Consider the following 11,808-nt stretch of genomic DNA (forward strand, 5'->3'; position numbering starts at 1 on the left):
GAGAGAGGAGGAAGAGAGGAGGAAGTCAGAGGTGGCTGCAGGCCGCGTAGGACTGCCGAGGCAGTCACTGATTATTACCAAGCTTAGGCACCGCTGACACAACATTCAGTCTCACACAACACCTCCTCAGGTCCCGCCACAGATTATCAACTTGGGGATAAACCACTAATTTCCTCAACAAGGCTGCAGCCACCAAGAAAAGCGGATCGACTAGCTGCAAAATGGCGGTGAATCCAGAAGAAGCTATAAGTTAATGACTGTTTATTTAGCCAGCCTTGCAAGTCTCCCTCCCCCTGCACCTCAACCAAAAAGAGAAGTCATGTCCCAACATCAGTCTGACATTTTTACCACCCTACCATGGCACATCCTGGAGGCCATTCTTGAAAAACTGGAAGACCTTTCGTCTCTCCATAGCATATATCGAGCATCACCGGCGGTATTTTCTCTCCTGCACGAAGATGGCACCGCACGCCGAATCATCCAGAGAATCATGGATTCCAGTATGCCAGCCGAGACTCGAGTCTTGATTTGCAAGTTCGCCTGTTTGCGATGGAACGCCCGTCTTGTGGCCGACATGGATTCGTTTATTGAGCAGTACGTCAACAACGACAAGTATACCAATCTACCACGGGAGCTTCCACTGGGAACTCTTTGCGACATTCTGGCTGCATCAGCCACCATCCACTACTTAGCTCACGCCGGTATTCACGAGATGATCGACCGCTGTATGGCATTGGAGTTCTTCCACACGAAAAATGAAGATCTGAAATACATGCGCGGGTTTGGTCGACACCCAACCGGGCCGCGGGAGAGAATGTACCAGGAAGATGTAGGTGCACCATCTGCAGTTGAAGAGCAGAGGGTGATTCGGGCTCTTTGGTCGGTTTTTCTGACATGGGAGCTTCGTGACGCGGTCTACGGCCTAAGCCCTCGTTTGAATTGGTCCGCGGATGAAGTACAAAAGCTCCAGAATCTACACACAGAAAATATCTGGCACTGTGAGCAAACATGGAAAGGCCACGTTTCCGGCCAGCTTATGGAGGAAGCTCGGACCATGGTCGAGTGGTGCAGCTGTCTATTCCCGACCTTGCCATGTCCGGTGGAAAGATATCATGCCGCGAAAGCACTCGCACGGAGGGCACAGTGGCAGTATCAATGCAACTGTCCTCCTCCTCGCGCTATCGACATTGGAAAAAGGGATGATGAGATCACCTCTGAAGCACTGAGCTATAAATTCGTGACTAGACGATTAGCTACACATTGCATATCACCGCTTCTACACGTGAGCTTCCGGGTCTTCCGCTGCTTTGGCTTTGTTTTCTGGGACCAGGAACGCATGGCGGCGCTGGGTCTCCTGCCCTCACGGGACGGTTCTCCCGCGTTGCCTCAGGCCCCGAGGTCCGAATTAGATATGTATGCGCGGTGGGTGAGTATTCTCAACGCGGACGAGTTGGATGAAATTGAGGAGAGAAAAGAGCACTTTGTGCCGGGAACGGAAAGAGTTGGCATGATGCGTCGTGGGGAGTTTAGCCTGTTTGTGGAATCTAGGACGGTGTTTTATTAGCACCGCAGTCGTCCCACCGTTCCATACTATGTATATAATTCATACGATGCAACTGGCTTCAACGGGCTATGCCGAATATACACTCCCGCTCACTAGCCGAGCCCTTGACAACCCACGAACCCACCAAAAAGAGCATGTTTGAAGGCACTGCGATAGAAGGTAATACATACTGGGGGGCTTGCAATGATGATGGTGGTGTTGCGGCTGGTTGTAGCTGGTTATAAAGGGTTGCGCCGATTAAGGATCATTCAAAACCTATTAACGGACCCCTCCGCCTAGCACTTCGGGGTCGCACCTACAATGATATTGAGTAGGTTGTATGTTTTGAAATGCTGAGAAAGGAAGGAATCACTGGCCCGCACCTTTCGAGGCAACGGCTCCCCTACCCTGACCACTAAGGTAGAGAGAGATTCCTAAGGTAGATGTAGGGGTCTCCAGATGCTTCATGATTAAAATATAATCACTAGGATAAGCAGGGATGTGGATGGTATTGAAGAATTAAAAGAAGATCTACAGACTAATTGATACCCCACATTCAGAGGCAGAGCTTGAGGCTTTTTATGAGTAGATTTGATGATCAAGAGACTGTAGCTAATGGAAATAACTGAAACAAGAGACAAGAGTCACTAAGAACAGGTAGAATAGTGGAAAGAAAACAAAGAACAAGACTTGTCTCAACATTGGATAAATCTCAATGATTAATCTCTAGCACAAACGAGTTAAGCGCAAGTCGACTTTCAGAAAGATGCCCTTGGTCTCACATGCATTTCTCAGGGCGTCCAAAAGCTCATCCGAGATGTTGACCGCGTCATTATAGACATTAGATCGGATTTCGATCGAACGAAGGTGAGGAACGGACCGTTCTCGGTTATTTACTAGGTCTAAAAGACAGTTTTTGAGATGAGTAGCACAGTACCCAGTAATGTACTCAATCGTCAGACTCTGAAGAGAGGGTGGAAGCAAGTCAGACAAGGGAGTTGAACTCTGAGGCTCCCAACCAAGGAGATTTGTATGCCGAATACACAGAGTCCTCAAGACGTGGAATTCTTTCAGTGAGCCAAAAGGACAATCATCAAGAAAGTTCGTTTGAATTCGGTAAGGCTGTTGGCAGTAGACTTCAAATTTGACGTCAAAGGCAATGTCAAGATAATTAAGGGTGTCCTTGGCTGGGAGGAGGGACATGCGCAGTGCTGTCGCATCAAAATAGTAAGGAACAGAGTCGGGACCATAGTCATTCACAGACACTGTAATGATAAGTTCCCTGGTTCTCTCGCACGATGCAATCCACTTAGCCAATTCTGGTAACATCCTCAGGGGGTCTGGGGTTGTGCAGGCATCCACCCAAACTGTTCGCAAGTACGGAAAAGGAGACCTGTTGTGGAAAGGCTGTTGTCGCCTTATTGCTTTGACCACGATTTGATTGATCAGATGGCCACGCCAAAAGTTTATCCGGAGAATGTGAATATGGGTTAGTCGAGTGAGAAGCAAGCCGACCCAAGCTTCCGGGCAGCCTTTTCGAAGATGTTCTCTCCAGCAAGCTATTTCGTCACCAGCGGCCGTGAAGATGTCATGCAGTGCCACTTCAATAAATTGCTGGAATTTATGGCAATCTCTAAAAGATGGTGCACTGTGTTCGCGACTCTCGCAGCATGTAAGCCACGAGAATTTTATAAGATGAACATGTTGGACCTCAAATCACCGGGGTGGTCGATCGAACGCGACCCTAAGTAAATAGGGGGATGTAAGTTTTACCAGACAGCACCCCAATATAAGAAGTATTTGAGAGCCAGAGACCAGAGTACTATATATCATTTCTCTGCATGGTCCCAGGCACCCAGGGCCGCTTACTCACCTGGTATACTACTTAATTTCAAGGTATGAGTTTGCGTACGGTCGGTGGCTGAAGTGACAGCAGTTTTGCGCATCATACTCGCTGACGTGCTGAGGCCACTAGGTGCTAGTAACTATATGAGTATGATCTTGCTTTTGCATCATATGATAAATCCCCGATCATCACTTCAGCGTCATTCGGAGGAGCTAGGGTTCTTTCCCGTAATAGTATGTAACCTAAGACCAACCACCACTTTCCCTACATCTACCAACATCTACGAATCAAATACCTTCTCCCACCAACTCCCACACTATCCGCCAAAATGCCATTCTGGTCTCGTCAACCCAAGGAAAAGCGCAGTTTCGAAAGCGAGTATCCTTATCGGCTAAAAAAAGCCCGAGATGATACACGCGGTTGTTGGAAAGGCACTGATGTGGAAACATGGAGAACCCGGGTCCAGAGGGAGGAAACCCAGGGAGTTGCCATCTTACAACGCCAGCATCGTCTACAACTCGAATATGAAGCAGCCAAGAAGCAGCAGCAGATCAGCCATGCGAGTTTCGGTCTCGGATCCACGGAAGTCTGGCTTGACGATACCCCTCCGCCCTACTCAGTCAACCCGAACATCATCGAGACACAACTGGCAACGCTTCGTGGAGAGTACTGGAAGCATCAACATCGTATGGAGGGGCTCAAGGGGGAGGTGAAGGGAAATTCCTTTGCCATTTTGTTCAACACTTCGCGGTTGTATCATGATAAATGCAGACGGACGTTTGCGTGGGTTGAGGGCCGGAGAAGATGTGCTGACACGGGGGGATGTTGCGGTCGATCTTGTGGATGCTGCGAAAGGGTTCTTTATCGGCATCATCGGCCGGGGGAGGGATTAAGCGATGTCAGGCAAATCGTCAAGGTGTTTGGGCATTGCACGGAGGAGTGCGCTTGCTGTATTAAGCTTCGAGGATGCTATACACCCCATCCGGATCTTCCTCCTCCTACTGATAGTACTAGTAGTACAAGTTCTTAGGGGCAGGGTTCGTTTTCCCGAAAGAGAGCATGTTCCTCAAAGATATGGGCCAATTAGCTGTCAAGGACAAGGAAACTACAACTTACTCATTTCCATACGCCCCTTGTAACAAGGAATCGTATTCCCCTGCTTTCCCTCAATCAAATTCCCTCCTTCTGAAAGTGACTCGTTTGGCTAGAATCTCTGTCAGCACTCGTGGGTATATCTTGATATAAAAACCAGAGACGCTCGTTACCGTCACTCGTTTGAGCCCCAATATGCACGCTGCTCCAATATAAGTTTGGGGGCCCTCTGTCGCCCCGGCAGCCATTGACTGCCAAATGATCGGCGTGCAATCCAGCGGCCAGGAGATAGTGTAGGTGTATTTGGTCGATGCCCTCACCAGAATGGCCCTCCTTAACATTGCCGTCAGCCCCACTGCCCAGCCAGGGATATGAGAGAGCCCGTGGAGCGGGACGAGCAAGGAGCTCCTCAAGTGGCGATGGAGCCGAGGGGAGACGGTGAAAAGATGGGTGGTAACCCAGGAAATGGTGTACAAATTCATTTATGCCAGCGCTATAGTGATCAGGCATAGCTTTTCTGATGAGGCCCGGGCTTTCCGCTCGTTTCTTAAAAAGTTGGGGCCTGACCACTGTGAGTTTCCTCCGTGGCCTTGTCGACCTCATTTTCGGTGCCCTTGTTCGTGTGAAAGTCTCCATTTAGAGCCATTGGTTTCGAAGCTTGCTCGAGAAAGCACCGATTTGGCGGCATATTTGTCGCAATTATCTGTGTAGCTCTTGGAGAGGGGAGATTCTATTTAGAGCTATGTGCCAAACGCTAGTAATTTCTCCTGTTGGATCACTGTATTGCGTGGATGATACCGAGTTTGCTTGGGACAGCCAAGTCTTCCGCCTATCACGTCAAGGCCAGGCGGAGATGGACCAATGCATGGATAAGGAGTAGGGGAAAAGAAGCAGCAGGAGGAGAAGAGGAAGCAAAAGGAAGAGGGGGGGATGGTGAGGAGCAAAGGGAATCTTGAGGGTTGCAGGGATTGTCAGCCTTTCTTTCAAAATGAAAGACTTTCATGTCACCCAGTGTCCCTTAAACCTCCAGGATTCCTTTCCTGGAGCTGCAAAAGCTGTGCTATCGCAGTGTACTCGAACACGTAGTAAAGAAAGATGAGGGAGAAGTTGTCGGATCATCGGACTGGCGGGCCTATTCTCCACCCGCCTCTCCTCCGCATTCCATTTCCCCGCTCCCCGCTTCTCGTCTCGTACATCCCCCCTGAACAATTCTCTTTTTCCATCAATCGTCTCCCATCGTCAAGTCCAATCACTACCACACCATGCCAGTTGCCTCGCTATGTCTTCTTGCCCTCTCCACCGATGCGACCACCTTCCTCCACTCCCTCCGATCCACCCGTACGGTCATCGTCGCCTCTCGACCGCGCCATGTCGTCATCCGCCCGACTGACCTCGACAAGGACATCCTAACCAAAACACCCTGGGACCTACTCGTTCTCATCCAGCCACCACCAGACTCGCCCTCAATGCCACCATCTCTCCAACTGCAAATAAAGACCCAGTACCATGTGACAGTCGGAATACCCTCCAAGCTCCTCACGACCTACCCATCCCGAGACGAAGCTCTAAAACGAAACACCGAATCCGTCCCGTTGACAGGGTCGCTAGACCACGCGTGCAACAAGCCCAGCTCTCAGAACCTCGAACTTTCTCCTGAACTTGTTTCATTTATGGACAAACTTACCACTCTACATCCGGGCCCAGTGACAATGCTGAACCTACTGCATTTTCGCCATCCTGATGGGAAGAAGAGCTATTATCAGTACGGACAGTCGTTTGTCCCCGTTGCGGGGAAAAGAGGTGGTGATGCGAAGCTGGTGGGGAATGTCGTTAAACCGAGGTCTACGGTTGGGGTCGAGGTGGATTCGAGGGGAGGTTGGGAGAGGAAGGAAGAGGAGTGGTGGAATGAGATTTCCATTGTGCATTACCCTTCTATTAGGCATTTCTGCGATATGCTTGCTGGCGAGGATTATCAGGAGATCAATGAGAAGTATAGGTTATCGGTGGGTTTTCTTTGTCATGGTGTTGTTGGTTGTTCATGTGTGGTTGAGATGCTGATCGGGTTTACAGGCTTTGAAAGATACGCTTTTGCTCTGTACGACTGAGTTTGATGTGGAATCGGCATCTTCGAAGCTTTGAGCTGTTGGATATAGGTGTTGTGGGATACAAAACCGAGTATATCTGTGAGCTTCATGTGCAGAAAAGGATTTAATGGAAGGCGTCACTATATAAATTCGATATCATCAAGTCATTAAACGCACTGATCTCTTAGACAAGGATTCCGTCTCAACGCTACTCCGTCACGTACTTTTACATAGAAGACTGGGGGTACAATGCCTTTTAGCCATTGTAGACACAGACGGCGTCATGTGATTGCCGTCGGTCAAGGGCCTGAAAGCTGCTTCTTCCTTCCCCTTCCTCCTCTTCTTCCTCCTCTTCTCTCTCTGACAATCAACCTCACCGACGTACTACTAACAATAGACTATTTCATCACTTCTCCTTCCATCCAGCTGATTCATATGTGATACAACCACCCGACACCCTAGCTACGCGCTTAGCGATGCGCTCAGCGATGCGCTCGTATGTACATGTGATGGCCTGATGAGAGGGGTCGACCCCTGCTGGAAGCAAGCGATCCACAATGAAGTTGGATTCCGGGTAAACCAACACGAAGATCTACTATTAGGCAAGACCTAGTAGAATGTTGATCTTTGGTTGTCACATACAAATCCCTGTGGGCCAACCAATGTGACCATATCCAAGATGAGGGAACCCCTGAAGACAAAAATACTAAAGTCGGGCCTGCAGATGCATAACCGCTACCAACAGCTAACAAACCTTAGGCGACAGATGTGCTAAGAATATGTCCGGGAGCTAGATACGATCCGACAATATCCACTGCCAGCCAACCATTCTAGCGCCCGCCGGGCGTGATTGCGCACCGTCTGCCGCAGCACAGCGCCTATCACACGGGCCCGGCCGGCCTGCAGGACGGGCCACCCCAGGCGTCTCTCTACCCGCTCGAAACCAACCCTGGCCATGTTTTACCCGCCGCACGGCTCCCTCGCGAGACGCTAGAAGCACTATCGGGGATCGGGGGAAGATTGACGGCAATGTCTGGACCGCTGGGCGTGATTCATGCGGGCTGGGGAAGCTAACACGTCCCATACATGGAGGTGGAGTCCAACACTACACATGTCACAGATATCCTAAGCATGGGGTCGTGACGGTAGCCTCATGAATCGTGGGACGAGAAGCGTGGTGTCTGCTCGGATTTTAGGCTATAAATATGTAGGTGATAACTGCAGTCATCGCTGAATTTTTTTCTGCATTCCACAACCCTTTTCTATTCTCTTTGTGGTTCAAAACATCCTCTTGATTCAAACGTCACAATGTTGGACTTTCTCGGCATTAAAAGACGGTATGAGGCCATGATGTCGGTCGATGATAGCAAAGACCAAATTATCCAGGTTTGTCCACAGTCTATAGCATGGATGATCCTCTCTGACGGACGATAGGACCTCTTTGCCCAACTTGAGGGCCTTCAGCGAGTTCTCCAACACACGATCAAGCATAACGAAGTTCCATTCGTGAATGAAATGAAGAATTATAGGACAGAATACGATGACTTGCGCCACGACCAGGTACATTTCCTCCTTATACTTCCTCGGACACCCACTCATGATCGCAGGCAAAACTTAGTTTCGTCTCCGTACTGGTTGACGGCGACTGCATGAATGTAAGCCAATTGTCCTTTCTCGTATGCCATCGCTGACAATCCAGTTCAACAACGCTCTCGTCCGGGAAGGCTACAAAGGTGGACGCAAAGCAGCTCTTCTCCTGCGAAAGTCCGTCGAACGCCATCTCCGTGACATCGATCCTCAAGCCAGCCCCAGCATCCAGTATCGGATCCGCGTTTATGCCAACGTTCCGGGCCTGGTGAAAGCGTACCGCGAAGCCCGCATTCTCCGTTCAAACGAAGGGTTGGATCCGTTTATTCGGGGGTTCAACATGGAGAGCAGTGTATGCGACTTCATCGACGCCGGCAATGGGAAGGAGTGTTCAGACGTCAAAATACGGGGTACGTTGCCCTACATATGCATATCAACATAATCCTAACAACCATAGCCACGTTCGAGCAAGACATCCTCGACGTCCACTGCCGTCGTATAATCCTCTGCGCCTCCACAGACAACGGTTACGCCCGTCTCCTCGGCTCCCACCGCGACAGCAACCGCATCTCCCTCGTCCAGGGCCCGCCTTTCGCATGGGAGATGGAGCAACTAGCCAGCGACTTCCAAACAACTTCTTTCCCCGACGTCTTCCGCTCCACAAAGCTCCCCGTCCGCGCGTCCTCCTTCAGCGCGGCCGCAACCCGCTCCGCCAACAGGTCTCCCCCACGGGTTAGCACCTCGCCCACCCCCAGTACCAGACGCAGTGGACGCACATCCCGGACCAACAGCACATCAAGCATTCGAAGTGCATCCCCCACCAGCAGCACCAGCAGTACCATGTTCATCACACCCCCCGCTACCCCAACACGCGACTACGCCACCATCGCCAAATTCAACCTGCCAGCCCCCTCCCCCACCAGTGCCAGCAGCCCCATAACTTTCGACATCTCCCCCACGCCCCCGACCCCCCCATACCACAAAATCCACCTCAATGCTCAAAACCAACGCATCGACCCTCCCATCCGCCCCAGCAGCAAAGAAAACGTCATTCGACTCCGATCCGTCAAATATTGCCACCGGTTCCATCTGCTAAACGAGTGCGCAAAAGGCGATGACTGCGGGCATAAACACGGGCCCAAGCTCAATGCACAGGATCTGCTGGATTTGAGGGTGGTTTCGAGGAAGAGTGCCTGTGCGAAGGGTCTATGGTGTGAGGATGAGCGGTGTATTTCGGGGCATCAGTGTCCGTGGGAGAGTTCGCCGGGGCATGATGTTGAGGCGTGTCGGTTTTCGGGCGAGATGCATGGTGTGGATAGGGTTGTTGCTGTTGTTTTGTGATTGGGTTTGGGGGGGGTGCCCTGTCGAGGGGCTTGCATGAGTGGTGTTTTGGATGAGGGGTTTGCATGGGTGGTGTTTCGCATGGGTGGTGTTTCGCATGGGTGGCGTTTTGCATTGGCGGTGTTTTGCATGGAAGACGCTCGAAAGGTTTTCTCGATGAGGGTGATTTTCATGAGAGGCGTTTGAATGGGGACTTTTCATGGGTGGTTTTCTGCATGGGGGTGTTTATCTTGGGTGGTATCTTGCATTGAAAGCGTTGGAATGGAAGTCATTGCATGGAGGGGTGTCCGGGCGCAAAATCCTTCGCATGGAAGGTGTTACGGATGTCATTTGCTTGGGAGGTCTCTTGTTGCATGGGAGGAGTTCTGGATTGAGAATAATCCGCATGAAAGGCGTTCAAAAGGTATTTTCAATGGGGTTGTTTTCCAAGCGAGGCGTTTGGATGGATGCATTTGCATGGATGGCGTCCTGCATTGAGGGCGCTCTGAGTTGGCTTCATTGACATGGCGGTAATCTGCATGCAAAGCGTTTGAGCGGTTGTCGATTGATCTTTTATATACTCTAATTATGAACCACATCACTTCAATCCAGTCCAGTCCAGTCCAATCATCTAAACTAAACTAAATCACCGCTCTCACCTGTCGATCGCTTGACACTATCAGAACCGTCCAGTCCACATGCATGAATTTAATACACCTTTCTAGTCCATCCTCCTACATACGTTCAATTCAAGCAAAGGGATAGATATGGAGAGAGATAGAGAGAGAGAGAGAAACCCACTAAGCAAACAAGAACCTCGCCGCATGTTCCACATGATCATCCGCAAATGTCGCCATCGTGAAATAACTATGGTCGTAATCAGGCTGGTACCGGATGTTCACGCCCTCGACGCCCGCCTCCTTGGCCGCCTTCTCGAAGTTCTCGGGCAGAAGCTGGCCTTGCTTGTAGAAGTTGTCGCCGGTGCCCTGGTTGGGTTTAGCATCTTACTCACACACTAACTTATGATACCCCTCGATCCAACCTCCAACCCCTCAAGCTCAACACATGAGGGAAAAGAGAGCGGGGCGGAATTGGGGGGGAGTGGGGGGAAAGAGAACATACCACATCAATCAAAACATCCAACCTCCCCTTCCACCCCTTGACCAGCTCCGTCGCATCATGCTCCTTCCACTTCTCCAGCGCGTCCTCGCCAAAGTACCCCGAGAACGCCTTCTGGCCCCACGGACAGTTGATGGGGTTGGAGATGGGCGCGAAAGCAGAGACGGACTTGTATTTTCCGGGGTTGCGCAGGAACTAGCACGATCACAATCAATCATTGTCAGTAAGCTTTGAATCTGAAACGCATCTTCCTTTCTTCATACAAAGATGGGCTGGACTGTTGGATACAGTTCCCCAACACCACTAAGACTTCCTGAAGAAGGCGGGGGGGGAAAGGGATGGTGATGACGGGAGGTAAAAGACGTACCAAAGACAAAGCCCCATGTCCCCCCATACTATGACCCGTAATGCTCACCCTCGAGCTATCCAGCTGCGGAAACGCCCCGAACACAGCGAGAGGCAGTTCCTCCGTGACGTATGTGTACATGTTATAGCCATCGTTGTAGGGCGCCTTGGTCGCGTCGACGTAGAAGCCCGCGCCCGTGCCGAAGTCCCAGCTGTCGTTTTCGCCGGCGACGTTCAATCCGCCTATACCATCCATCATAGACAGGATTATTAGTATACTTGAATTCAATCCCCATGATTATCATCACGATCATGACCAATAAGTATAATTGGCATATCCAATTGCTCGATCATGGGAAGGGGGAGGGAGAGAAGGGAGGGGGGGAACATACGCGGACTCGTATCCGGATACAGCACCGCAATACCCTTTTTACTCGCCGCATGCTGGAAGAAGCCCTTTTCGGAGCAGTTATCGGCGGTGCAGGTCAGTCCGGAGAGGTAAATCAGGACGGGGGTCTTGGTGGATGACGCGGAAGACTGCAGGGCTGCCGGGGGCAGGTACAGGTTGAAGGCCATTTCGCATTTGGTGGAGGTGGCGGGGTGGGAGAGCTTCAGGAGCTTGCCGCCGAAGGAGGCGATGGTTGCTTTGGTGGTGAGAGACATTATGGGTTTTTTCAGTCTGATGTGGGTTTGGTTGGGGAAGAAGACCAAGGGAGAAGGGAGAGGAGGGATAGAGAAGATATGATATAACGGGAAGTTGGGATGAGGGGAAAGGCCATGAGGGGAAATGAGGGGCGCCGTGTGGGCCCCGGGAAATTTTGCCCTTTCGGGAATGGGAATGTCTGTATTGCCGCTGTCCCGCGCCTTGAAGT

General features: G+C 50.9%; 6 protein-coding genes across 6 annotated transcripts; 4 read left to right on the forward strand and 2 right to left on the reverse strand.

Annotated features, from left to right (window-relative positions):
* Positions 1 to 319: 319 nt before the first annotated feature.
* On the forward strand, positions 320 to 1,548 carry BO70DRAFT_384359 (uncharacterized protein; the record flags this gene model as incomplete). Its single annotated transcript, XM_025545653.1, has 2 exons — positions 320 to 1,501; positions 1,531 to 1,548. The coding sequence occupies 2 exons, from the start codon at positions 320 to 322 to the stop codon at positions 1,546 to 1,548; spliced, it is 1,200 nt and encodes a 399-aa protein (XP_025403158.1).
* A 2,094-nt stretch (positions 1,549 to 3,642) lies between these two features.
* Positions 3,643 to 4,282, forward strand: BO70DRAFT_410089 (uncharacterized protein; the record flags this gene model as incomplete). The annotated part of the gene is made up of 2 exons (XM_025547245.1): positions 3,643 to 4,075; positions 4,161 to 4,282. The coding sequence occupies exons 1-2, from the start codon at positions 3,718 to 3,720 to the stop codon at positions 4,280 to 4,282; spliced, it is 480 nt and encodes a 159-aa protein (XP_025403159.1). The 5' UTR covers positions 3,643 to 3,717.
* A 205-nt stretch (positions 4,283 to 4,487) lies between these two features.
* BO70DRAFT_76317 (uncharacterized protein) lies at positions 4,488 to 5,215 on the reverse strand. Its single transcript, XM_025548700.1, has 2 exons — positions 4,655 to 5,215; positions 4,488 to 4,593 (listed from the first exon to the last, which is right to left on the reverse strand). The coding sequence occupies exons 1-2, from the start codon at positions 5,115 to 5,117 to the stop codon at positions 4,556 to 4,558; spliced, it is 501 nt and encodes a 166-aa protein (XP_025403160.1). The 5' UTR covers positions 5,118 to 5,215; the 3' UTR covers positions 4,488 to 4,555.
* Positions 5,216 to 5,692: 477 nt separating this feature from the next.
* BO70DRAFT_358168 (uncharacterized protein) lies at positions 5,693 to 6,747 on the forward strand. The gene is made up of 2 exons (XM_025542229.1): positions 5,693 to 6,484; positions 6,552 to 6,747. The coding sequence occupies exons 1-2, from the start codon at positions 5,744 to 5,746 to the stop codon at positions 6,618 to 6,620; spliced, it is 810 nt and encodes a 269-aa protein (XP_025403161.1). The 5' UTR covers positions 5,693 to 5,743; the 3' UTR covers positions 6,621 to 6,747.
* A 1,335-nt stretch (positions 6,748 to 8,082) lies between these two features.
* BO70DRAFT_384361 (uncharacterized protein) lies at positions 8,083 to 9,493 on the forward strand (the record flags this gene model as incomplete). The annotated part of the gene is made up of 4 exons (XM_025545654.1): positions 8,083 to 8,125; positions 8,173 to 8,220; positions 8,265 to 8,562; positions 8,610 to 9,493. Exons 2-4 carry the CDS (start codon positions 8,215 to 8,217, stop codon positions 9,491 to 9,493), a joined length of 1,188 nt encoding a protein of 395 aa, XP_025403162.1. The 5' UTR covers positions 8,083 to 8,125; positions 8,173 to 8,214.
* A 477-nt stretch (positions 9,494 to 9,970) lies between these two features.
* Positions 9,971 to 11,662, reverse strand: BO70DRAFT_358169 (S-formylglutathione hydrolase). Its single transcript, XM_025542230.1, has 4 exons — positions 11,329 to 11,662; positions 10,959 to 11,179; positions 10,595 to 10,786; positions 9,971 to 10,458 (listed from the first exon to the last, which is right to left on the reverse strand). Exons 1-4 carry the CDS (start codon positions 11,597 to 11,599, stop codon positions 10,273 to 10,275), a joined length of 870 nt encoding a protein of 289 aa, XP_025403163.1. The 5' UTR covers positions 11,600 to 11,662; the 3' UTR covers positions 9,971 to 10,272.
* Between the last annotated feature and the right edge of the window lie 146 nt (positions 11,663 to 11,808).

This window comes from Aspergillus heteromorphus (assembly GCF_003184545.1).
Source record: "Aspergillus heteromorphus CBS 117.55 chromosome Unknown BO70scaffold_2, whole genome shotgun sequence".
In the NCBI taxonomy this organism is placed as follows: Eukaryota; Fungi; Ascomycota; class Eurotiomycetes; order Eurotiales; family Aspergillaceae; genus Aspergillus; species Aspergillus heteromorphus.

Bases quoted from the DNA above. Each gene is read 5' to 3' on its own strand.
- BO70DRAFT_76317 (XM_025548700.1), bottom strand. From the start codon at position 5,117: ATGGAGACTTTCACACGAACAAGGGCACCGAAAATGAGGTCGACAAGG. The intron at 4,594-4,654 runs GTAACGAGCGTC...CAGAGATTCTAG, and splicing joins TGGGGCTCAAACGAGTGACG to CCAAACGAGTCACTTTCAGA.
- BO70DRAFT_358168 (XM_025542229.1), top strand. From the start codon at position 5,744: ATGCCAGTTGCCTCGCTATGTCTTCTTGCCCTCTCCACCGATGCGACC. The intron at 6,485-6,551 runs GTGGGTTTTCTT...TCGGGTTTACAG, and splicing joins ATGAGAAGTATAGGTTATCG to GCTTTGAAAGATACGCTTTT.
- BO70DRAFT_358169 (XM_025542230.1), bottom strand. From the start codon at position 11,599: ATGTCTCTCACCACCAAAGCAACCATCGCCTCCTTCGGCGGCAAGCTC. The intron at 10,787-10,958 runs GTACGTCTTTTA...TGATCGTGCTAG, and splicing joins GACATGGGGCTTTGTCTTTG to TTCCTGCGCAACCCCGGAAA. The intron at 10,459-10,594 runs GTATGTTCTCTT...AAACCCAACCAG, and splicing joins TGGATGTTTTGATTGATGTG to GGCACCGGCGACAACTTCTA.